The following is a 27,523-nucleotide window of genomic DNA, read 5'->3' as shown; positions in this document are numbered from 1 at the left end:
TGACCCTAGTGATTACTGATAGACTGTCTCAGTGTCACCTGTGGGGAAAAAACCAATCACGTTTTAGAAAAGAAAAAAACATCCACTTTCAAAGCCGCTTCATAGTAATGAGTAACGAGGACCTTGATAGAAATGTAGTGGAGTGAAAAGTACAATATTTGCCTTTCAAATGTAGTGAAGTTAAAGTCGCAAGTTTCCAAAAAAAAATACTCAAGAAAAGTACAGATACTTAAAAAGTGTACTTAAGTACAGTACTCAAGTTAATGTACTTCGTTACTGTCCACCTCTGTAGCTAGAAATAATGAAATGACTATTCTTTCATGTCAGGACTTCCATACATTCCAGGGCAGGTGTTATGGTGTGTCATAAATGCTGTTGTCTCCCTATATGGATCCTGAAGAATGGTACACTGGCCCTGGAAGTTCAGTAGATTTTAACTAACATGCTGATTGTATGCCATTCAGGTGTAAACTTGGCTTCTTCAACCTGGACCCCCAGAATCCTCAGGGATGCACGCCATGCTTTTGCTTCCACCATTCTACTGTGTGTGAGAGTGCAGGAGGATACAGCATACACACCATCACGTCCAACTTTGATCGAGGCAAGTCCAGTTGTGTTGTATTGTTTTTAGATTAGTAGAGCTGAACAGCATGTACTTGCGATTCCCTTTATGTTCTGCTCATAAATGTGGTGTTTTTGCTGTTGTCAGGAGATGAAGGCTGGAAGGGTCAGCAGAGAGACGGCTCCAGCGTGCCAGTGCGGTGGTCTCCAAGCTCTCAAGAGATCTCGCTCATTTCAGATGATTACTTCCCCATGTACTTTGTGGCTCCAGGTACAGCTGCTGATTCATTTTTCAAGCTGAATACAAATGGAGAACAAACATGGTATCATGAAAATCCAGTTAGTTTGGAAAAAAACAAAAAACATTAATATCCTACATGAGCTCCTGAGTTTGGTGAGAGTTACTGCAAAGTTTTTATATAATATATATATATATATATATATATATATATATATATATATATATATATATATATAACCAAATTAGCTAATGTTACATGCTTCAAGTACCTGGGCAGCTACGTTATTGCTCTATGAAAGTGGAACTCGCATCTCACGTTCAAGCAACATCATGCACACTTGGTCGACCGCGGAAAAGGGTGTTTGACTCCCGCATACATGTCAACCTTTGGTCAATCAAACCTGTATAACCAGCCTCCAAAATCCGTATTTCCCTTATAAAATCCGTATAAGATGCAAATTAAAATAATTTACCTAAAATTTGAATGATAATTAACAATGATGTATCCCAGTTACTTTTTATTCAATATTAACCCTTTGATGCAAAACATATGCACACCCCTTCTAATGCACAACATGGGTCAAAAATGACCCGCATTCATTTTCCATGTTATTTGTGGTTGGTAGAAGAGAGCAACTGGACTTGCTTGAAAAGTCTTGAAGACGTTTCGCCTCTCGTCCGAGAGGCATCATCAGTTCTGTCTGTCTAATAGGGAGTATCAAGTATTTATCCTCTCATGGATCATAATAGAATCCAAATCAGAATGCTGATGGCTGCATTGAAGGTGGCTGATAGATGTCATAGACACCCACCTCTGTTCAGTGATGGTCGTTCCAGGCTGACAAAAAAAAGGTAGTTCCCTTCGACTAGTGCGGGAGTATGAGAGGACTTCCAGAAAACTGGCAGACATCTTAGCCAGAGAGGATCGTTCAATTTTGTCAGCCTGGAACGACAATCACTGAACAGAGGTGGGTGTCTATGACATCTATCAGCCACCTTCAATGCAGCCATCAGCATTCTGATTTGGATTCTATTATGATCCATGAGAGGATAAATACTTGATACTCCCTATTAGACAGACAGAACTGATGATGCCTCTCGGACGAGAGGCGAAACGTCTTCAAGACTTTTCAAGCAAGTCCAGTTGCTCTCTTCTACCAACCACAGATTACTATGTACCTGGACGACTGAGTATCTTCACAGATATGTTCCATGTTATTTCATGCTGACTGAGTTTTTCTTTGCTCTATCTTTTGAAATCAATTTATTTTATGATTGAATATTCCAAGTATTCTTTAAATATCTTGTTTTTAATTACCACCAATCATTAATTAAATTTTTTCTTTCCTTTTTTTTATTTTTATGAACAAAAATACTTTTTATATTACTACACATGGGTCATCCAAGTGTGATTTAAAATTAAATGTCTTAATACTATAATATTAATTTGTTTCAAGTAATTACTTTAGCAGTGAATGGGGCCAGTTATTTATTTATTAACTATGTAGTTACAGTAGCTAAGCCAACTACAATAAAATTAGCTAACTAAAGTAGAATATGTCAACAGCTCGGTAGCTAATAGTAATTACTTGTAACTTTCTGACAAGTAATCTACTCACTCTCAAGGTAACCTAAACATAATCAATTTTTTTTCTAAGGTAATGTTAGAACAATTGAAAAACATTACTTACAGTACATGTATTAGATGGGCAAATGTGCTGAGCTGTGAAATGTCTGACACAAGCACAATTCACAGTTCCCACCAAACGCTGTAGTAAATGCATGCGGGTCGTTTCTGACCCATGTGTGTAAACTTGATGTAGAATTACAAAAGCTGTGCTTGTTCATAACTCAAGAAAGGAAAAATAAAAATGATGATTTGTGCTAAACAAAAACAAGATATTTACTGCATATTTGGAAAAGTAAATGACAAAATGAATTTATTTCAAAAGTATATCATAGAAACACTCAGCCATACATGAAATAACCTGGAAAAAAAATGAATGCAGGTCGTTTTTGACCCATGTTGTGCATTAGAAGGGTAGTGATACAAAAAGGGTTTTTATTCAAAAAGTAAGAAAGGAAAAAATAAAATAAGGATGTATGATGATCAAAAACAAGTTAATTGAGGAATACCTTGAATACTGAATGATTTGAATTAATTTATTGCAAAGATATAGAAGATAAAAACTCAGCCGGGTCACTTTTGACCCATGTTTTGCATCAAATTAATAACAATAAACCTTCAGAATGAATACAAAGCTCCAATGTTTGACAAAAACACAGTGTTATCAGCGTAGTTACGAAGGAAATACTTCGTTGTTTGGAGACAGGTTTCACCGAGCAGCTAATGCACGAGACTTCATATTAGCCACAAAGTCAGTAAAATCTGTTCGTAAAATTACGTTATAATGACCAAATACAATGAAAAGTATTTTTCCAGTCTCACCTGTGAAAGGTAATCCCATGTGATCTCGTTTGGACGGTAAACCTGTTGGTACAGTTAAACGCAGCACATGAATGAGGCATCTTTATTCTCGGCTACTGTCTAGACGCCGAGACGGTTGAAGAATCTCCACTTTGCCACATCCAATATGGTGGCGAGGATGACGTATGATTCTACGCAGAAGGCGGCGTCTATGTTTATATGTCTATGACTTCCCGGTTGGCGGGATTCTCGCAATGCGGTGTGCGCATGATCAAAAGTGGAACGAAGTCTCACTACCACAAGATAATGCGCGATTTCATAAGACTCTTTACTGGCTGTCTGTGGTGTACAGTACGTTTGTAAATGTTATGTGCTCTTTTATCATCGTGGGAATTGATTATAGCTCTAAATAAATATTGAAGTTTTTTTAAAGAATCCGTATAACTTTATTTATACGCCCGTATACTACGTTTATTGAATCAAATCCGTATAAAATACGGACATTCCGTATAGGCTGGCATGTATGCTCCCGTGATCTAACAACTTCGACCAAAATTGCTGTGTACCATCAATGTTTAATGCCGCTTCTCATGTACGGCAGTGAAACACGGACATTGTATCAGCACGATGTCCGGCAACTCTGTGCAATACAACAGCGTCATCTACACTTCATCTTGAATATCAAATGGGATCATTTTGTAAGCAATGAAGAGGTGTTAAAACGCGCAGGTGTTGAAGACATCGAACCCATGTTAATCAGAAGCCATCTACGTTGGCTCGGACATATTTGTCGGATGGATGACACTAGAGCACCCAAACAACTGATCTACGGTGAACTTGTTCGTGGTCCTTGCCCAGTTGGTCGACCGAAGCGCCGTTTCAAAGACACTTGCAAAAACGTGCTCAAATGTGGGGATGTCCTTAATGGTTGGCAGTCTTCCGTCAACTGTAGGCAGGCATGGCAGAGCCTAATTGAGACTGTTTGTGGAAACTATACCGAGAAGAGAGAGAAGAGATAAAAACTGTGTTTATCCGTCTGCAGGCATAAGGGGTGTGTGTATGTGGCTTATATCTCATCTCATTATCTGTAGCCGCTTTATCCTGTCCTACAGGGTCGCAGGCAAGCTGGAGCCTATCCCAGCTGACTACGGGCGAAAGGCGGGGTACACCCTGGACAAGTCACCAGGTCATCACAGGTCTGACACATAGACACAGACAACCATTCACACTCACATTCACACCTACGGTCAATTTAGAGTCACCAGTTAACCTAACCTGCATGTCTTTGGACTGTGGGGGAAACCGGAGCACCCGGAGGAAACCCACGCGGACACGGGGAGAACATGCAAACTCCACACAGAAAGGCCCTCGCCGGCCACGGGGCTCGAACCAGGACCTTCTTGCTGTGAGGCGACAGCGCTAACCACTACACCACCGTGCTGCCCCTCGGGTTATTTATATGAAGGGCAAATACGATCACGTAACGCCTGTCTTATAGGAGCTGCATTGGCTACCAGCTGAATTTAGAATTATGTTCAAGATTAATCTACTTACTTTTAAATGTCTGAATGGCAGAGGTGGACAGTAACGAAGTACGTTTACTTGAGTACTGTACTTAAGTACACTTTTTGAGTATCTGTACTTTACTTGAGTATTTTATTTTTGGAAACTTATGACTTTAACTTCACTACATTTGAAAGACAAATATCGTACTTTTCACTCCACTACATTTCTATCAAGGTCCTCGTTACTCGTTACTATGAAGCAGCTTTGAAAGTGGATGTTTTTTGTTTTCTTTTCTAAAACGTGATTGGTTTTTTCGCAGGTGACACTGAGACAGCCGATCAGTAATCACTAGAGTCACGTCACATCCATAGACTGGATAAAATCAAGTTCAGTGATTTCTCAGCAGCGTTATTTGAACACGATCAGTTGATGGTGGAATGGAAGGAGGCGGTTTTTCTGGAGAATGCACGCACTCATGGCCCATGAACCCATGTTTCAGTTTTCTGAAAGGATTAAAGATTCGTTTCGTTTTAAATATTTGCTTTGTTTGCCGAAAACGAACCACATCACGGCGTTCAAAAACTTGCCGTCCAACCTGCGGAAGCATATTGAGGAATGTAAACATTTTATTCCAAGAGAAAGCTTGCAGTGAAGCTGTCTGTGCTTTTAGAGCTAGCGATAACGTTACAATAGCTATGCAGTCTGGTTAGTCAAATGACTTTCTATGGATTTGCCCGCCAAGCTGCCGTAGCCTTGTCCACGGCTAACGATTATACATAGCTAGTTAACTTGGACACTGTTAGTTAGCATGTAAAAATGGAGTTATGCTAACATGAATAATGTTAACTTTAGCATAATCTTTCTTTTCTAATAACGTTAGCGACCCAGTATGATTTCGAGTTTGAAAAGAGTTTGTTAGCATGTCAGCTCTACAGGTTCTACAAACTAGTCAATCCAGTTGGTTGTTTCAGAGGCATTAGGTTTTGTAAGTGTTGTGGCAATAATACAACGATGCATTGGCAGAAAATGTACTTTTAATACTTAAGTATTTTTAAAAGCAAGTACTTCAGTACTTAAGTAAAAATTTGACTGGAGAACTTTCACTTGTATCGGAGTAACATTTAACCAGCGGGATCTGAACTTTGGGGCGGCACGGTGGTGTAGTGGTTAGCACTGTCACCTCACAGCAAGAAGGTCCGGGTTCGAGCCCCGTGGCCGGCGAGGGCCTTTCTGTGCGGAGTTTGCATGTTCTCCCCGTGTCCGCGTGGGTTTCCTCCGGGTGCTCCGGTTTCCCCCACAGTCCAAAGACATGCAGGTTAGGTTAACTGGTGACTCTAAATTGAGCGTAGGTGTGAATGAGAGTGTGAATGGTTGTCTGTGTCTATGTGTCAGCCCTGTGATGACCTGGCAACTTGTCCAGGGTGTACCCCGCCTTTCGCCCGTAGTCAGCTGGGATAGGCTCCAGCTTGTCTGCGACCCTGTAGAACAGGATAAAGCGGCTAGAGATGATGGATAGATGGATGGATCTGTACTTTGACTTCAGTAATAAACTTGGGTACTTCGTCCACCTCTGCTGAATGGTCTTGCGCCTTCCTACCTACAAGAGCTTTTGACAGTGTATAGACCTAGAAGAACCTTATGTTCCTCTACTTCTGCTATATGAGCGGATAATATGGCGGACACTCTGACGTATCCCAGCAACGGGGCCACCAGCTCAGTGCGGCGTCTATGTTTATAATATGTCTGTGGTGATTGAGTTGGTTTTGGTATGCACTTATACTTTTGCAAAGTGAGATTTCAGTCTGCTGTAGCACTGTGATATGACACTAAATGTCTTTCTTGAAGTCCAACTGCAATTTATTTTTGTTTGCACAGTACTGTGAAGTCCTATAGGCTGTGACTGAATACAACTCCAGCACAATTTAAGTTTTATTTCATTTTTATTTTCTTTTGTCACACATGTTTGAACTGAGACACAGTAGTATGTGACTACATGTTTTATATTTGAGACTACAGCTCCCTAATCCATCACAAAATCCAATGTTGCGTTTTGTATGTTCAGTACTGCCTAGTATGAGTGAATAAACTCCCTTACCATTTTTTCTCTTGTCCCAGCAGTTTTTAACAAGTACTTTTAGCATAAAATGTGTTCACCATTTTAATTGTAACATTTCACTTTAAAAGCCTTATTCATTTACATAGATTTAAAAAAACGCGATTAATCGCGATTAACTATATGAAATTCTGAGATTAATCGCGATTAATTTTTTTAATCGTTTGACAGCCCTAATATAAACACATGGGCTCAGGATTACTTTGGCAAACCTTTGTCAGGCACTCCCATATGGAGTTGCATACACAAGTACCAGTTAAAATTTTACTGTGCAAAAAGGAAGCCTGATGTGAACTGTGTCCAGAAGCACCATCTGCTTCTCTGGGCTCAGAGGCATCTGGGATGGTAGCCTGGCTAACGCGACTTCAAAGCTCTGCGAGCATTTGGTCTGGCCAAGCTATTAAGCCAAACCGTTTCCCAGAGCCCGTGGTTGACCCGCCTCCCTGAAATGCCTCAGTTTGCTACTGGTCGAAGCCAGAAAAGGCTGTGACGAAGCTTAAACCAATCACATCACACTTTCCTCTGACGTATGTGACGCGACGGGGCTAACTGGTAGATTAAACTCTTACCGAAGCCGGTCGGGAGCAAGGCGAAAACGTCCTTCCTTTCAATAAATACCTCCAGGGCTGCTCTTTGCTCCGTTTTCAATGAGAACTTCCCGTTGAATGCTTTCAATACAGCATCTACTGCTGTGTTAAAGGCTTGCCGCTGCTCCATGTTCGTGATGTGAATGAAGCGCTTCAGGCATAGATTCTGTAAACAATCTATGGCTTTCGGTCGCAGTTCTACTACGTCACTGCCTTGAACACGCCTCTACCCAGGGCCGTTGGAGATGCTCAAAGTTGATTGGTTCCCGATTTTTCGGGAGCTTGGAAATGCTGTAGATAGCTTGCCTGGCCAGACTAAGCTCGGAACAGGCCCTCGTGTTGCGTCACGCTTAGGATGGGCGGGCCAAGGCTACTGGGATGGACCATCATACAGTGGAAATGTGTCTTGTGATCAGATGAATCAAAATTCCAAGTATTTTTGGAAGAAATGGACACTGTATACTCCAGACCAAAGACAAAAAGGACCATTAAGACTGTTATCAGCAACAAGTCCAAAAGCCAGGGTCTGTCATGGTTTGGGGTTGTGTTAGTGCCCTTGGCAAAGGTAACTTCTGTGATAGCAGCATTAATGAAGAAAAGTACAGTGAGATTTTGGAGCAACATATTCTGCCTTCAGGATGTGTTTTCCAGTGATATTTCAACAAGACAATGAATACATTCTGCACACATTACAAAGGAATGGCTGAGGAAGAAGAGGGCGACTGTCCCCAGTAGAGAATGTGATGCGAATTATGAAATGAAAAATATGACAACCACGACCCTGTACTGTTGCACCCTGTAAGACCTGTTTGCAGGAAGAATGGGACAGCGTAACACCTAAAACACTTCATTACTTGATGTCTTTGGTCCCGAAACCTCTTTTAATTGTTGTCAGACGCAATGGCAACATTATAAAGTGGTGAATGCTTTACCGTCCCAACTTTGTTTGAAATGTGTTGCAAGAATCAAAGTTTTATTTTATTTTTTTCAGAACAAACAAAATTTCATGCAATAAAACAACAAATAATGTGTTGTCTTGATTTAAGTGCAATGCAGGTCAAAGATTATTTACGAATCATTGTTTTCCGTTTCAACATACCATCCCAGCTTTATCCGATTTTGGGTTGTACTACCAACGTTACTAAATGACTGAATGAGGCCTGATGTTGGAGCTCAAGCCTCAGTGCAAGATTTGGAAATACATGTCAAGTGATGTGTGACCAAGAGGGCAGTGTGTGCTAGCTGGCTAATGCATTACTTGTTCCTGTAGAGAAATTTTTGGGGAACCATGTCCTGAGCTACGGTCAGAACCTGACCCTCAACTTCCGGGTGGAGCGCCGTGACACTCGTCTGTCAGCTGAAGATGTGGTGCTGGAAGGAGCAGGACAGCGCATCGCTGTGCCTCTCATTGCTCAGGGAAACGCTTATCCCGATGACCAAATGAAGACCTTTGTGTTCAGGTAAGCTAATGTTAGGGTAGTTGTGCTCATGTTCAGGTCATGATAAAAATATCAAGGTTAGGGTGCATCAGTTGCCGTCACTTTCATAAAATCTGATGCATTTTTGTTTGGGTGTTCCTTTTCACCAATAAAGACATCCTGTAAAATTTTTTGACCATATTCAAAAGTCTAATGGTGGCACCATGAGGTTCATTTTTTGCCAAAAAACGCTTATTTTATGTTTTCGCGTAAGGTTTGAATCACAATGTTGGACTCCATTTATTGATTTCTTGTGAGCCAGAGATCATGTGAAGAACCTTTGCAAGGGATTGAGGAGCATTAATGTGATTCATAATACATTTTTTTATTGTATTGTTTAAAAGTAGTTGAACAATGATTCAGTGAACAGCTAAAACTCAAACTGTGCTTGATAATATATTTAGAATATGTACTAAAAATGTGTATCTAAGATATTTGGTATACTCTATAAGGTGCCATAATGTTTCATGAAAAGTGATCGAAATTTTGTCATAAAAGTCATAAAATAGCAGCTTTTTCCATAACTTTGAGCTCCTGGTGCCACCATTAAACTTTTGAATTTTGTCAAAATATTTCACCCAGTGTGTTTTCTTACCAAAAGGAACATAAAAACAAAAATGCATCATGATCGGAGGAACTTTTCGTTTTTAGGGGGCAACTGATGCACCCTAATCAGGGTTGTAGCCAGCTGGAACACAAAGCAGTCATACTGAAATTAAATGAAAGCATTAACATTTACACTACATGTAATTTAAGGTTGAAGTGTTGTGCTACGTAGTAATAAGATTTTCTGTATATTTAAAGGTAGACCGCCTTTCAGATTTTTCAAATTTAGGCCATAAAAAGAATTTTCCCCGACACCCAATTATTTTTTTTTTAGTGGACTGAAAGCTACTAAATTTGAATCACAGACTTCAAATTTTATTACTTTTTTCCGAAGAGAACAATTAATTAATTTAGAGCCTCGTGGCCCTAAATTCTCCGCCATTTTTTTTCTTGCCTCGCCGTGACCTAAACCAAGATACTACGTCATGCATGACGTGGTGGGGTTTCCCCGTTTGCAATGCATTGTGGGATACAACTTTGCAACCTGAGAGAACAATGGAGCATGTGAGTGTGCGCATGAAACACGGAAGACCGACTACAGTAACTTAAAGTGAGAAGAAAAGACCCTGTATTGTGAAGGAAAGGAAACGCAGGACCAAACTAATAAATATTGGTGACTGGAGATGTATATCTCCTATCACTCCTTCAATCAAACTTTAGAGATTTTTTTTTTTTAATAGTAGAAACTGAAACAGACAGGCGGGATCAATGTCACTTTCGTTTTTATTTTTTTAAAACTGTCACGTAACACAAAACGTGCTTTTCAGCAGTTTCAAAATAAACTGTGTACCACTGCACCGACATGATTTCAGCCAGAGGAAAAGATCCTCTCACTACACACACACACACACACACACACACACACACACACACAGCACCGTCTCGCTCTCCATTCACAAACCGGTGCTTAACCACGCCCCTGCTGCCACAATATAATGGAACCGTATACTGTCTTGTTCAACGAAATAAACTGCACAGTATGATAGCGAATCAAGGGGTTCTTCACCAGAAGCTGTGCAATATAGGTGTATAGTCTAATTACACACATTTTTCGCTCAGCGGTCTTCACCATCGCAATGATTAAAAAAAAAGACCTTCTATGTCAACTATCTCAGGGCTTTTCAAAGTGTGGGGCGCGCCTCACCTGGGGGGCGCCAGAGTTCTTCAGGGGGGGCGCAACGTGAGGAAAAATAAACCAGAATAAGTTACTATTGTGGACATTTAGCGAACTTCAGCTAGCCTTTACCAGAGACAAAATGGATCGATTTTTAGTACCTAAAGCTACAGTGAGTGAGGAGACAGAGTCTGGGCCAAGCAAAAAAAACAGAGCCTCCAGGATGTTGCGATTTGCACCTTCAACGCAAATTCAACCAATCCTTGCGAATTCAGGGCGGTGTTGCAATTATATCCAATCACCGCAACTTTCCTGCAAATTTGACCAATCGTTGGCGTCGTCTTGAGGTGACGTCGATAAACTACCTTCCGCCTTACTCCCGTGTATGCGTTCAAGAGAAGCAGCTTGCGCACAGTGTTGCCAGATTGGGCAGTTTCAAGTGCATTTTGGCGGGTTTTGAACATATTTTGGACTGGAAAACGTCAGCAGTATCTGGCAACACTGCATATGCGAGTTAGTGTTTATGTCGGCTTAAATTCTGTTACTGAAAGTGTGTTATGTTTACAGTGAAGGACTGTGTGCACTTTACATTATTTTTTTTTTACTTAATACAAGGAATTAATGGATGCCAATATTTTTGCCAAAATGGTATTTTATTTTCCATTGTTTAGGCAGCTTCAGCATCATACTGTGAGATTCTGTTCAAATTGTTTTTATTTCTTCTATGAAGCCTGAGCCATTTATTTTATTAGTTTATAATTATTGTTTAATTTAGTCTTCAGGAGAGACTGCCTGCACACAGTACTAGTATTAATAGTTTTTTTTCTTACATGAAAGCTGAGGCATTTATATTATATTTTAAGGTAACTTCATGTTGTGCTGTGAGGTTCTCTGCACTTTAACTTTTGAACCAACAGGTGCATTTGGATAAGTAAAGCCTATTTTTCTGCATTTTTGTAGTCCTGGTAATCTTTTATATTGGTAAAGTTGTTTATACGACCATTTCTCAGTGTCTGTGTTTTTAATCAATAGTTTTTCAGTAATAACTTAATATTTAACATATCACTCAATTTTAATCACAAAAAGAGAAAATCGCAACAATTTCTCGCAACTTTCACTTCCTCCCGCAATGTAATCACAACAAAAACCTAAAAAACACCGCAACTTTCATCGCAATTTTTTGGAAAACCCCCCGCAACATCAGACATTTTAGCCCGCAACAATCACAAAAAAGGCCCGCGGAATCCTGGGGGACTGAAAAAAGAAGGAAGTATGATCACGATTATTTAAAGTTTGGATTTTCATGGACTGGATCTGAAGATGCTCCACTGCCACAGTGTGTTGTCTGCCAAGAGGTGCTAGCTAACGATGCTATGAGATGTTTAAAATGTGTAAAACAAGATGTTTTAAAAAGCACAGATGTTTAAAATGTGAAAAATAAAAATGTGTACAACCATTTTTTTTAAAAATACGAATGGAACATTAAGTATAGCAACAACAAAAATTGTAGGGGGGGGGGGGGGGGGGGGGCTGTTGTTTATTTGCTCTCCGAGGGGGGGCTGACTCTCCCACACTTTGAAAACCCCTGAACTATCTAATCCACAGGAATAATATTTACACTGTGAAATCAAGTCATAATTTTTGTTATGACTAATGAATATTGGCTAGAATGCACTCGATGAAAAACGGATTTCAACAAGATGAGTGACCAGGCTCAAATTCACCTCAAAAAGATACATATTTGGGCTAATTGTAGCATGTTCTTCACTAATTACAATATTTATGACAGGGAGAAATGTACTAACCAGCATTTGATGTGTAGGATCCATTGGCTCTGTCATATTTTCTGTCACAACTTGAGTACTGAACTTGCAATGCGAATGTTATGATTAGCTCCTCGTCTCGTGGCAAAATGATGTAACTGGGTCAGTGCCTAGTCAATGAAAACTTGCTCATGTGCACACCGGACTTCCTGTCTCTGCCTGACTACATGAAGCGAGTGATTTCATGCACATTATTTGCTAGGGAATCTCCTCAAATGAAATAACTTCCCAGTCACAGAATGGCCTGTTTTATTTATTTATTTATTTATTTTTATTACAGAAATAAACACGCATCACAATGACCAAATTTCAGAGGGAGCTAAATTTCACTGATTTTATGAAATCGAAAGTCTGTCTTGCTTTTAACAATTATTCCACGAAATCGAGTCGTACATGAGCTGATAGCTGACGAGGCATGTAGCACCGAGTCGGCTATAAGCCATGCACAACGAGATTGAGTGGAGTAATTGTTTTATTATATCCACATTTACTGGATTTTGAGAAATGGAGCATTTTTTATTTTTTTGCAAAGTCAATAAATAAAAACTTTTATACAAAACGTCTGACACAATAATTTCCGCTTAGTGGACATGTGACAAATTGCATATGTGCGTAGTAAAATATTAGAAAGTGCCATCTTGCTGTCATGCCGAGGTATAGAATAGCTTTTGACATTTATTCACGTCTTCCTTGGATATTTCAGTTATGCGATTTTCAAACTTCTTTGAGCGTTTGAACCAGTCTAAAAAAAAATGCAACAAATTTTAATGCTTAAAGATGAAGAATGTAAACAAACTGGCGAAATGAAGGTAGAAATTTGTGAAAAATGCTACAATGAAGAAGATATGAAAAATTTTAAAAAGATATGTTCTTACTATCAAATACTTTTGTTGCCTATTTTTTGTATGTTGGGGGTTTTGTTTTCGAGTAGGGTTTTTATTTCATCCCCGGTTGGTTCAGCAACACACTCCGCCATTTTGTTTTTCTCTACTCATGGTATATGAGCTGATAGCCTAGTAGTAGAGTAGCCAATCAGATCGTGCGATTGCTCATATCCAGTGAATGTAGATAGAATAATGCTAAATATACACTAATTCGTACATTTATCCAATCAGCCAATCATATGGCAGCAGCGAAATGCATAAAAATGATGCAGATACAGCTGAAGAGCTTCAGTTAATCTTCACATCAAACTTGAGAATGTGATCTCAAAGGCTTAGATTGTGTCATCTGCTCTGAAACCAAAAAAAAAAAAAAAACATCTAGTGACTGGTGCTTCTGTGGGCGAGAACATTTGATGTGAGAGGTCAGAGGAGAATGGTCAGACTGGTTCGAACGTACTGGAAATTTTAAGTGACCCATATAACCACGCTTTACAAACATGGGGAGCAGAAAATTATCACACAGTCCATGATGTATCATATGTTGAGGTGGATGGGGTTCAACAGCAGAAAACCAAATCGGGTTCCACTCCTTTCAACCAAAAACAGGAATGCGAAGCTACAGCGAACACGGGCTCACTGAAGCTGGGCTGTTGAAGATTGGAATACGTACAGTGCCTGATCTTGTGCCAGGTGTAGCTTTGTAATCTGAATCTGCATGATTTTTTTTTTTTTGCATTGTACTGATTTGACCATTACATGAATGTACAGGTGTTCCTAATGAAGTGGATGATATCCTGACTGCTGATTTCTGATAATATTCTTGTCAGCCAATGATATTAAAGGTTGGAGTTTAAATACACATTGTCTTTGATAGGCTCCATCACACCCCAGACTCTTCCTGGAGACCAGAGCTGAAACACGCAGACTTCCAGAAGCTTCTTCATAATCTTACTTCCATCAAGATCCGTGGTACCTACAGCGAGAGAAGTATGCTTCAGCACCTTTACATAATACATTTTTAACAATATAAATGTCTCAGAGCAGCTTTACAAAAACCCAGACGTAGATTTAGATCCCGAAAGATCAAGTCACAGGCAACAAGGCCAGGAAAACCTTCCTCAGACACAATCAAGAAGAAGACTTAAGGAATCGGAGACAAAAGACAACCCTGCGTTACACTAGTTAGTGGCATTTTAAATCGCTGGAAAATCCAGGTGTAGAAGAGAAAAGAGAAAACGGTACATGAAGCAGGGTCCCCGGCTGGCGCTCATCACGCTCGTCATTGATGAACATAATCCATCAGTGATGATGAGAAAATTACTAGCAGTCGTCACAGTGACGAATGTATTTGTCATCTTTATTATTATCATAAGTCATCTTTGCGAGAAATCCCTCCGTTTGCCGAAATCCAACCCCAGTGAAGAGACTTTGGGAAGCCAGAGTGTAAACAATGAGTGTGTGCTTATGACCAATAAAAATCGACTACACATAATGAGCTCCAAGCTTTTGACCAATCGCAGTGCATCTTAATCGGGCTGGTGTGGTGGTGGAATTATCTCTGCGTGAACCGAACATTGGCGCAGCCTAAGCTGGTGAAGTTTTTGGGCGAGCTTCTTCAAACACTGAAGATGATTTAAGGGCTGAAACCGCCACAAGGGAGGCGCATTTGGAGCCCCTACCGTCCCTGGGCGTATCAGACAGTGTCGGTAATACAGCGGTCAGTTAAAAATGCCAAAGTGAAAGTGCTGTCAGCCGCACAAGCGACTGAAGGGAGCTCTGTTTTAGGGGGCGTGGCATGTTGAGTTCCTGTAGCTAGCATATGAGGAAAAAAAATGCAGGGCCATTCTGTGTTCAGCTTCTAAATTGACAGGAAATTCAGATTCCATCACTGTCGGTTGTTCCCAGATTCCTCTTGACTTTGTTCAATTGTAAATCAAGTTTTGTGTTAAAGTAAAAGCTAAAGGGAGTCATAATACCTCTTTTCAATAATTCCATGCAAAAATAACCCTAAGACTAAAGAGGTTTATTTTAGCTTGATAGTGCACAGGCTGCCCAAAGCCCAAGTCGTTCTTATTAGAGGCTGGAGTGGAGCCCAAAATTTATATATAATGGAGAGGTCTAGCTGTGTCTGTACAAATATTTGAATTGTGCCAGTTTGGCTGGTATAAACCTGTATTAAGTCCACTTTGATGAGTCGGTAATGAAGAAAAAAATACAGACTAAGAGAAAGTGAGGACTACTTATTTGATTTCATTTTTCAAGGAAAAAAGTGGAGAATATTTTTCAGAACCCAGAGGAAACCCTGATGAAAGAATGTTCAGTATGAGCATATTGTGAATGAGTTCTGGGATGAGCACAGGATAGTTTTTATGACTACAGAAGCAACTTTTAATATAAATTTACAATATCCAAGTGATTTATCAATTGAAGCAAGAGTGAGTCGGTTTTTGGGACATGTAGATCTTTAGGGGGCGGCACGGTGGTGTAGTGGTTAGCGCTGTCGCCTCACAGCAAGAAGGTCCGGGTTCGAGCCCCGTGGCCGGCGAGGGCCTTTCTGTGCGGAGTTTGCATGTTCTCCCCGTGTCCGCGTGGGTTTCCTCTGGGTGCTCCGGTTTCCCCCACAGTCCAAAGACATGCAGGTTAGGTTAACTGGTGACTCTAAATTGACCGTAGGTGTGAATGTGAGTGTGAATGGTTGTCTGTGTCTGTGTCAGCCCTGTGATGACCTGGCGACTTGTCCAGGGTGTACCCCGCCTTTCGCCTGTAGTCAGCTGGGATAGGCTCCAGCTTGCCTGCGACCCTGTAGAACAGGATAAAGCGGCTACAGATAATGGATGGATGGATAGATCTTTAGGGTATCCATGTGGGACTATGTACAGTAACAAAGTGAGTCACGTGCAGCAGTAGAGCATCAGAATCAGACACAGGGATGAGAATTTTCTGCGGATCTGCGGAATTCCGAGTTTTTCCCGTTGAAAATGTCATTTTTGTGAAACGTGTAAATCCGTTGAGAAAATTTCGGCGGGGGGTAGGGGTCGGCACGAGGCGAGGCTTGTGGTGGCACAAGCAGGCAGGACCGACCGACCAACCGCCAGCCAGCATCTTTCGGCAACGCTCAACGCAAAATTAGTTGCAGCTGTGATAACGGAAATAGTCATTGCTTTCTTCAATATTTATGCTAACAATAACTCACGACGATTTCCTGCAACGTTTTGGCACTAGTTTCATCTCACTTCTACAATTCACAGAGAAACAAGCTACACATACACGGTTTTGATCACTTCTTAAGTTCTAGTTATTTTGGTTAGTTTTCAAAGTTACTTCGCCAATATGGCGAAAGTTTTGGACCGCAAAAATGAGGATCGTGCCAGGGAAATCGATAAATCGAACGGGATAAAGAACTGTTTCCGATGGGCATGGCTCGATAGCAGCATTACCGTGCAGATAGGGACACAAACTGTGACGACGTGCCTGACGGAACATATCCGAAAAGTGGACGTGCCGGGAAAGGTTCTGTGCTCAGATATGATCAATTATGGATACAGAGGAGCTAGAAACATCCAGGAGCACATCAAAACAAAAAAGCACAAAGGTACGTTTTACTTAAATTGTCAAAGATAGAGTCAGGAGGAATCTAATATTTCGTTACGGTTACCTCCATTATTGCTCATGATATATAGATATGTCACGGAGTGAGCCGTGACGCTCGCACGCGCGCGCACACATCTCTCACGCCAGCGCACAGGCAGCAATCTGCCGGCAACGTTCAAACATCTTGGCTGACCTTTCGCTATGAGTTGCACTTCATTTCCATTACTGTTTTCTGTATGGGTATTACTGGTTTTCAAGCATTTCATACTCCATTGTTTGCCATAGTTTCTAACGAGAGCGGCATTTGTTCCGAGTGCAGGGAAAGGCCTTCTAGTAACATTTGTTTGGCTCCACTCATATGTAAAACGCATCGCACGTTTCTAAGCATTTTCATCTCCCATCTGTTAAGCATTGTCTATGGTCTAGGAAACATGTACAAACCGGTTATTTCTAACGTCAAGTTTATTTAGTTCTAGCATTTTTATAACACAAAGCAGTTTTTAGTAACTCATCACGCGAACTCCACACACTTCCTGTTTGTTGCGAGAAACCGAGGGACTGTACCATTGGCTTGTTATGAAGGGGTTTCGCGGGTGTTTGGTAGAACGGACTATTTTAACGGGGGTGTTTTACTGGTGTTGGGGAAACATGTATTTTACTATGCACTGAAGGGTTTTTGGTTTAAGAAAATTCTTTTGGATGTTTGTATATTTTGTTTGTTTCTTTAAATTGTTATTTTGTATTTAGGATGCCATTATTTAGTTGATTTGATTAATTTTGCAATTTGGGCTCAACTGTGGGCGGAGCTGTGGGTATGTAAGCTCTGCAGTAGCTCTAGAGCCTCAGTTGTGGTTGGAACGTCTTGTTTGAAGGTACTGGGGTTAGGCTGACTAATAGTTTTGTTCAGGGGCTTTTTGATTTAGTCTGGCAAACTTAAAGCCTCTTTATTTTTGTGTTTTCTTATTTTGTTTGTATAGTTTTCTTTTTGGCAATTTGAACCTTTGGTTGGCGCACTGTAAATATTTGCACTATTTTAAGAAAAGTTTTGAAAATAGAAAAAATAAAAAATATATTTTTGGAAGAAGTTTTCCGGCTCTCGGTCTGCTCCACCGCCATCCAACCTTGTAACTCTCGTGTGTGTGTGTGTGTGTGTATATATGTGTATATATGTGTGTATGTGTGTGTGTGTGTGTATATATATATATATATATATATATATATATATATAATATATATATATATATATTAGTGTGTATGTGTGGGAAAGGGGGATTGTGAATTGGGCAAATGCCCCCTAGACCAGCTGGGCATTTCAGAGGTTTTTTTAAAGGTCCCATTCTTATCCCTGCAGACAGGTACTGTACTGCTGGCAGTTTGTGTATTGTAGAAATCATATTTTATACATCATAATCCCACCCCTTGTCAGGGCCTAATTTAAAAATCTGTTTTCATCTAGGTGCTGGATATCTGGACAGCGTCTCTTTAGTGACTGCGCGACGAGGACATGGGAATCCAGCGCACTGGGTGGAGAAGTGTTCATGTCCTCCTGGCTACGAGGGTCAGCACTGTGGGAAGTGTGCTCTGGGATACAGGAGGAGCCGACCAGAACTGGGTCAATTCAGTCCCTGTGAAACGTGCAACTGCAATGGCCATAGTGACACCTGTGACCCTGTAACAGGTCTCTCACATTTCTCACACATTCTTCCCTGCAGCATTTTGCATTTATTTACATAGTCGTGGCTGGATTTGGCCACGTTATCACACTGTTTTCCTTTCTTTTACAGGAATGTGTAACTGCCAGGACAATACAGCTGGCATGAGCTGTGAGAGGTGTAAGGACGGTTTCTATGGTGATGCCACAGTGGGTTCAGCTTCCGACTGTAAACCGTGCCCGTGTCCTTCAGGTGCCACTTGTGCAATCGTGCCAAAAACCAAAGAGGTGGTGTGCACAAACTGTCCGCTTGGCACCACAGGTACGGCGCATCCAAGTAGCAAATGGTGCCCTGATTAGCTGATCAGCACCAAGTGAATTCCACTCGTTGTCTGTTTGCTCAAGCTTAAATCTTGCCGAGATCAGGGCTTTGAACCAGAATTTTTTTCCTATTGGTTCGTTCCGAACAGAAACGGAATTTTAACGTTTCCGGTTTTGGGTTCCACCATTAAATAGACGTTCCCGAACCGGTTAGAACAAAAAAATTTTGTTCCCGGAACGGTTAATTACGTTCCCTGTCAGCTGTTTAACAAATGGCTATAAAATTATGTCTCTGTCTCATCCAGCTTAAGCCAAATGTAGGCTAATTCTATTACAACCTTCATTAAATAAGACAAGAAATAATTCAAAACAATTATTATTTCAAATGTTGGCGATTTGGATTCTCAGTATGTCTTCCCATCTCCACAAACAGAAAAAGTGCCAAAAATGAAAGATAATTCGTTTAGTGTGTTACCAAAGGCTAGTCAGGCCCTATGCATTGATAGGCTAACAGAGGTTAACATCATTTAATGTTCGCGAGCCTCTCATTAACGTGGACAAATATATTGATATCGTGTTTGAAATTGACCTTTTTGAATAACGATAGACTGCAATATTTACCTCTTATTTAAGATGTGGAGACGTGATAGTAGTCCACCCTCCCGCTCTCTCCATTCAGTCAGCGAACGTCACACAGGAAGTGAACCCCAGCGGGTCATAGAAACTTGCGCAGGAGAAGAATGACTTTTTTATTTGTAGGCTACGGAAACTTTGAGGAACGAAATAAAAACCGGTATTAACCGGTTACCATTATTTTTAATAAGCGTTTCTGTTCCGGAACATAAAAAATAATAAAGTTTCTGGTTTCGTTTCTGTTCCATGTGAAATAGAAAAAGTTTTCGTTTTCGTTCCTTGAACCGGTTCAAAGCCGTGGCCGAGATTTAATGTATTTCTGTGTGAGGCTCACGTCATCATTTCTGTAGTATTAATTGTGTCCGATGTGTGTACCTAGGGAAACGTTGCGAGCTGTGTGACGATGGATTCTTCGGTGACCCACAGGGCACTAACGGTCAGGTGAGGGCGTGCCGAGCATGTAACTGTAACAACAACATTGACCCCAATGCTGTAGGCAACTGTGACCGTGATAGTGGCGAGTGCCTCAAATGCATCTACGACACAAATGGCTTCTTCTGTGATCGCTGCAAAGAAGGCTACTACGGAAACGCCTTGGCTAGCAACCCAGCTGAAAAGTGCAAAGGTGAGTACCTCCCGTTCACACTAAAATCATTTCTGAGAGTGTCTCGTGGGACCAGAGTAAACACAAAAAGGATGCTGTTTGTTTGTTCACTATCCCACTGTGTCATGTCTGGTTTTTCAGTAAACTGTATGGGAAAAACAGCTGGCCCAACTTCCTATGTTTATGAGTAATGCATCAACCGCAGTACATCCTGATGAGTGTGTGCAGCTTTTCTGTCTCAGTGCTGCCACCTATTGCTACTCTTTACAGATTGAGACATCTCTGAAGCAATCTTAATACTAACACATTGAAGGGTACTCTTAAGGTTAAAGAATATCTCTACATTTCTTGCACTTTTTTAAATCTTACTAGGTTGTTTTTTTTAAGATCAGTGGTATAGTAAACTGATGGTAATTAGTCATTGGAGTTTTATTAAAACAAAACAAAATAAACCTGCTAAACCTTTTTTTTTAACAACTTTTAGGTGTTTTTTATTATTTGTCTAGTTTGCTGGCATGTTACATTGATATTTTATTTTTAAAGGAGATGCGCAGAACTATGGTCTCACTTTCGTTTATAAATGCCTTGAGACCTCAAGAATGGCACAGGAATAGTTTTAAGTGTTAACAATAAATCTAATATAGTAATTTTTATGCCTCCGCCACCTTAAGGTGCAGGAGGCATTATGTTTTTGGGTTGTCCGTGCGTGCGTCCGTCCTGAAACCTTGTGAACACGATATCTCAAAGGCTAATGAAAGGAATTTCACCAAACTTTCACCATTTGTGCACTTTGGGACAAACATGACCTGATTTAGATTTTGAGGTTAAAAGGTCACAGGTCAAGATTACTGTGAGGTCAAATGTCCATCCCCAAATCACAACCTAATAAGGCATGTAGTCTACCAGGCGGAGGCATCCCCATCGACGCCGTTGGCGTCGAGTTCTATCTAGTTACAATTAAAGTGATTTTATATAGGTAGCGGTCTGAGTGAATGATCTTGAGGTCAGTAATGTCACAGCAGGAAGTCTATCGGTCTCATCGCCAGTTCCGCTATACTAAAACACAGAGCTGACTGCAACTCCGATCCTCCATTTTGAGCTAATTTATCGCCATGCCACGTAGCTGTGTTGCTGATGGGTGCAGCAACATGACAGAAGGTGGATTTATGTTGCATTCATGGCCCAAGAATGTTCAAACTGCAAAGATTTGGACGCGTTTTGCGAGAAGTTCACGGGCACATTGGGCACCTACGAAGTGGTCTCTCCTCTGCTCTGCACATTTTACTGAAGACTCGTATGAGACCTCTGATCTGTTGAGGAGCGTTGGCTATAAGCCCGTATTGAAAGAGGGTGCAGTACCAACAATTGAATAAAACTACAAGGAAAGCATTTATTTTATTTAATTAATTTTTTTTTTTTTAAAAAGGAAAGTAAGTTCAGTTGCACCAGTTCTCCTGGAGTGTGAGCCGAGGGTTGTTGGTAAAACCCCGGGACAGAACGGGACATGACACATCATCGCTCAGGCAGTGACCTCCCCGCGGTTGTTGCTAAAACTGGTGACGCCCCGTCCCGGGTTTTAGTAATTGCCTGAGCTGAGCAGTAATGGCGGAGTACTCAGTATGGAGAAAATGGAGAATGAGTGGACCAGCCGTCTGATTTCTCCGCTGGATATGCTTGCCTCAGCAACAATATCTTGCCCTTATGTGGAAGAAGCGAATGAACGGAGAACTGAACAAACAACTGAAAATCAGATTGTTTCAAAACAATCGGCCACAAGGTCAGCCTTCAAGAAGCGAGAACGCAGACGGGTAAGATGCGACTCTCATTTGGATACAAAACAACAAAAACACCACCACTCGTTTACCTGCATTTAGATTAATACATGTAACTTGTATTGTGTGTTTAAGTTAGTGGTATAAGATTATTTAATTTGCTTCAGAATGTGATTGTCTCAGTTCATCTGATTATTTAATGAGCCTTTTACGTTTTATCAGTGAAAATGCATGCATGTACGTGTGTTGCATAAGTTATAACACCCATCTTGTTTTAATGAGAGTCAACCCACAATCAATGAAGTCAAATCAGTCTTAGTTGAGCGAGTCGGTGACGCTATTTCTCACTTTCATCATAAATTTTTATTGCTATGACTTTGGTCTATAGCTGTAAAAGGCCTCGTCCTTAAAACCAGTTACCGCTGTGACGTCACGCACTCAGGGCTGGCTGGCTCAGCGGGGCAGCTCGAATACCAACTTTGTGGTCAATTTTAACTCTCAAAAATATATTTTTAAATTCTCTTTTATGCAGCATACAAGAGTCAAGGATGGAGATACTATCCACTCAGAAACGTATTTAAAAATAAAGGTTCTGCGTATCTCCTTTTAATTATTGTATTTTTGTTTTATTACTTTTTAAACTATTTATATTATTTTCTTCTTTGTCAATATTTATTCATAATTATATCATTTGTATATTTTACTATTTTATTTCTTTTTTTTTTTTTTTTTTACTCAACACTTCACTCAACTAAGCATTATTATTCTCATCTCATCTCATTATCTCTAGCCGCTTTATCCTTCTACAGGGTCGCAGGCAAGCTGGAGCCTATCCCAGCTGACTACGGGCGAAAGGCGGGGTACACCCTGGACAAGTCGCCAGGTCATCACAGGGCTGACACATAGACACAGACAACCATTCACACTCACATTCACACCTACGGTCAATTTAGAGTCACCAGTTAACCTAACCTGCATGTCTTTGGACTGTGGGGGAAACCGGAGCACCCGGAGGAAACCCACGCGGACACGGGGAGAACATGCAAACTCCACACAGAAAGGCCCTCGCCGGCCTCAGGGCTCGAACCCGGACCTTCTTGCTGTGAGGCAACAGCGCTAACCACTACACCACCGTGCCGCCCAGCATTATTGTTATTATTATTATTATTAATAATACTCCAGAAATGCAGATGAGAACCACTGCTCTTGATGTTACCTGGAGATGCCAGTCCTCAGTGCACTATGTTATGATAAAAGCAGCCAGAGTATTGCTTGCAATACTGACCGTATCTGAGCAGGATTTTTGACCTTGGCCTCTCCTGTTCACCTCTGTAGCCTGTGCATGCTCTCAGTACGGCACAGTGGACAGACAGAAGACCTGCATGCAGGTAACGGGGCAGTGCGAGTGTCTCCCTCACGTCATCAATCGAGACTGCAGCGCCTGTGAGCCTGGCTACTACAACCTGCAGAGTGGAAAAGGCTGCCAACGGTACCTTAATGCACTTTACAGTAACGATGATGCTGATTTAAATTTGCCAAATATATTTTCTGATAGGAGCTTTTTCACGGATTAATTGGTTTTTAGGTGCAACTGCAACCCTATTGGCTCCACTAATGGTCAGTGTGACATTGTGAGTGGACAGTGTGAGTGTCAGCCTGGGGTCACAGGTCAGCACTGTGAGCGCTGTGAAGTCAACTTCTTTGGCTTCAGCTCGTCTGGATGCAAACGTAAGATACTTTATTGCATTCTCATCTTGTGCCCAGTCATTAGGTGTTTTTCTCTCTTTTGTGGAAGTCACCATCATCTTGCACCTCTATCTCTTCTCACAGCCTGTGACTGTGACCCTGAGGGTTCCCGGAGTGCTCAGTGCAGAGATGACGGCCGTTGTGAGTGTCGCCCCGGCTTCGTTGGTAATCGCTGCGATATGTGTGAAGAGAACTACTTCTACAACCGCTCCATTTCTGGCTGCCAACAATGTCCCAACTGTTACAGTCTCGTCAGGGACAAGGTAAGACATGTCTCGTGCTACAAAGAAGATATTTATGTCAGTCACAGGTGTCAAACTCGAATATCATCTGCTATGAAGTTGGGGGGGGGGGACAAATAATACTGAAATTACCTATAGTACTTACAACCACTGTTTTCGTCGAGTCACTAAACCTCGTGTCCGAGTCTAGTCTTGAGTCCCCAGTGTTGAAGTCTGAGTCAAGTCCAAGTCATTAAAGAAAATCCCAAGTCGAGTCCGCTATTGATCTAAGTCGAGTCAGAGAACAAGACTCGAACCGTACCATTTGGCGGTGGTTGTTGCTGCCTTTATGTGAAACCATCTCTGCTACTGTGTTGGACTAATGTTACTGCTTGACTGCTCCATATTAGTTAATAGGCTACAGATAACAAGCTTGTTTGTCGCTCAGTAAGCCCCGCCCACTATCAGCATGGCAAATAACATGAGAGAGGGTTAACACTAGCTACTAGTTCATCGCTCAGCAAGCAAGCTCCGCTCTCAACAGAGCAATGAACATAGCATGTCACTTACTTCTCTGGGTGGAGTCTTACCAAATGACGATTGAAGTTCGAGGTTGTCCCCGTCGTCTCCTCGATAGTTCTTCTACATATGGAACACACAGCAGTGCATTTTTTCCCCACTGCACGAGAAGTCTATATAAGCAAAGTGGACAATCCTAAGGGCTTCTCTCCACACATTTTAGTGCCATTAACGTGAGTTTGTTCCTGAACATGACATATGAACAGGTGAATGTGCATTCTCTTGCACAAAATGCGTATCAAAATTAATGTGGATATAAATATCTTATGCTAAATTATCATGGCATGTTACAAAAAAATAAAGGAAAAAAAATCAGAGTCCTCGTCTCCAATTTATGAGTCCAAATGCAGTTAATGCACGAGTCTGAGTCCGAGTCATCAGTGCACAAGTCCAAATCAAGTCACGAGTCCTTAAAATTAGGGCACGGGTCAGACTCGAGTCTGAGTCCTGGACTTGAGTACTACAAGCTTGCTTACAGCTCAACATTTTTACACCAAATCAGTAATACAGTTGTGCTTGAAAGTTTATGAGCCCTTTAGAATTTTCTATATTTCTGCATAAATATGACCGAAAACATCATCAGATTTTCACACAAGTCCTAAAAGTAGATAAAGAGAACTCAGTTAAACAAATAAGACAAAAATATTATACTTGGTCATTTATTTATTAAAGAAAATAATCCAATATTACATATGTGAGTGGCAAAAGTATGTGAACCTTTAGGATTAGCAGTTAATTTGAAGGTGAAATTAGTCAGGTGTTTTCAATCAATGGGACGACAATCAGGTGTGAGTGGGCACCCTGTTTTATTTAAAGAACAGGGATCTATCAAAGTCTGATCTTCACAACACATGTTTGTGGAAGTGTATCACGGAACAAACAAAGGAGATTTCTGAGGACCTCAGAAAAAGCTGGAAAAAGTTACAAAACCATCTCTAAAGCATTTGGACTCCACCAATCCACGGTCAGACAGATTGTGTACAAATGGAAGAAATTCAAGACCATTGTTACCCTCCCCAGGAGTGGTCGACCAACAAAGATCACTCCAAAAGCAAGGTGTGTAACAGTCAGCGAGGTCACAAAGGACCCCAGGGTAACTTCTAAGCAACTGAAGGCCTCTCTCACATTGGCTAATGTTCATAAGTCCACCATCAGGAGAACACTGAACAGCAATGGTGTGCATGGCAGGGTTGCAAGGAGAAAGCCACAAAAAGAACATTGCCACTCGTCTGCAGTTTGCTAAAGATCAAGTGGACAAGCCAGAAGGCTATTGGAAAAATGTTTTGTGGACGGATGAGACCAAAATAGAACTTTTTGGTTTAAATGAGAAGTGCTATGTTTGGAGAAAGGAAAACACTGCATTCCAGCATAAGAACCTTATCCCATCTGTGAAACATGGTGGTGGTAGTATCATGGTTTGGGCCTGTTTTGCTGCATCTGGGCCAGGACGGCTTGTCATCATTGATGGAACAATGAATTCTGAATTATACCAGCAAGTTCTAAAGGAAAATGTCAGGACATCTGTCCATGAACTGAATCTCAAGAGAAGGTGGGTCATGCAGCAAGGCAACGACCCTAAGCACACAAGTCGTTCTACCAAATAATGTTTAAAGAAGAATAAAGTTAATGTTTTGGAATGGCCAAGTCAAAGTCCTGGCCTTAATCCAATGGAAATGTTGTGGAAGGACCTGAAGTGAGCAGTTCATGTGAGGAAACCCACCAACATCCCAGAGTTGAAGCTGTTCTGTACGGAGGAATGGGCTAAAATTCCTCCAAGCTGGTGTGCAGGACTGATCAACAGTTACCGGAAACGTTTAGTTGCAGTTATTGCTGCACAAGGGGGTCACACCAGATACTGAAAGCAAAGGTTCACATATTTTTGCCACTCACAGATATGTAATATTGGATCATTTTCCTCAATAAATAAATGACCAAGTATAATATTTTTGTCTCATTTGTTTAACTGGGTTCTCTTTATCTACTTTTAGGACTTGTGTAAAAATCTGATGTTTTAGGTCATATTTATGCAGAAATATAGAAAATTCTAGCGGGTTCACAAACTTTCAAGCACCACTGTATGTAGAATTCCAGACTCCTAGAACCTAGTGCAGAGACCAAGAAATTTTTTTTTTTTTTTTTGGGGGGGGAATAATACATTATACATGCATGCTCTTCTTAAATAACCTAGGTTCTGAACTTTTTTGCTAACTTCCACCAAGAAGTCTAGTCCTTCTTGCTACTAATTTGAATGCCTCAAACACTCTTAACATATACTTCTAACAAGAAGGAGGCTATTGAAGATTACATGCATTTCACTTGTTGTGACCTTGACCCCGTTTAGATCAATTCCAGAATCTAATCAGCTCATCTGCTGGTTGCAAAGATAAAGCCATATAAATCTTACAAATGTTCAATGCCTTGTCATTGACCAAGTTTTAAAAAAAAAGTGGTGGAGGAATAAAGCATAATACCTTTTACAGGCTCAGAATCGCTTTCCTTGCACAGCCAGTGAAGGACAGATTCCTGTTCCTGGCTAACAAAATCTATTCTAGCACTCGGTTGTATTGTCGTGAAGCCTCATGTTTCCAATTGGCTGGCCTTGCACCATCACATGGTGGCTGAACACGCTTTGTAAGAGAGCACCAATTTCTTCCACTGCATAAGTAAGCTAACAAATGTCCATGTTTGGCTAGGACAGCTTTCCTTTCCACCCAGAGAGCCTGATCAGTTATTCTCCTGGCCATACCGTAGATGGCTGTACCAGTGTCAGCATTCAAACTTGCAATCATGTTTTCTTAAACATATTATTCAGATTTTTGACTTTGTGACCTCTGTTGTAACAGCAGCACCAAGCTTATATTTTCTCCATGTGTTATGTAGGTGAACCAGCAGAGACAGAAGCTCCATGAACTACAGAATCTGATTGACAACTTGGGCAGCCAGGACACAGTGAGCGACAAAGCTTTCGAAGACCGCCTCAAAGAGGCTGAGAAAACCATTATGGATTTACTGAAGGAGGCTCAGGCCAGCAAAGGTACCACTTGCCACAGACAACACCATACAA

At 41.0% G+C, this 27,523-nt stretch overlaps 1 protein-coding gene across 1 annotated transcript in view; it reads left to right on the top strand.

Moving 5' to 3' along the window:
- Positions 1-27,523, top strand: part of lamc1 (laminin, gamma 1) — a 206,782-nt gene that overhangs the window by 164,022 nt on the left and 15,237 nt on the right. The window contains exons 8-18 of the mRNA XM_060930986.1: positions 465-601; positions 710-832; positions 8,707-8,896; positions 14,216-14,328; positions 18,389-18,610; positions 18,717-18,905; positions 19,917-20,162; positions 23,249-23,402; positions 23,499-23,641; positions 23,744-23,922; positions 27,340-27,493. Coding sequence (XP_060786969.1) covers positions 465-601; positions 710-832; positions 8,707-8,896; positions 14,216-14,328; positions 18,389-18,610; positions 18,717-18,905; positions 19,917-20,162; positions 23,249-23,402; positions 23,499-23,641; positions 23,744-23,922; positions 27,340-27,493 — 1,850 coding nt within the window. The remainder of the gene's footprint in view (positions 1-464; positions 602-709; positions 833-8,706; positions 8,897-14,215; positions 14,329-18,388; positions 18,611-18,716; positions 18,906-19,916; positions 20,163-23,248; positions 23,403-23,498; positions 23,642-23,743; positions 23,923-27,339; positions 27,494-27,523) is intronic.

The sequence above is a fragment of the Neoarius graeffei genome, chromosome 1 (genome assembly GCF_027579695.1).
Source record: "Neoarius graeffei isolate fNeoGra1 chromosome 1, fNeoGra1.pri, whole genome shotgun sequence".
NCBI classification, from domain to species: Eukaryota; Metazoa; Chordata; class Actinopteri; order Siluriformes; family Ariidae; genus Neoarius; species Neoarius graeffei.
This window is presented reverse-complemented; position numbering and strand designations above follow the sequence as displayed.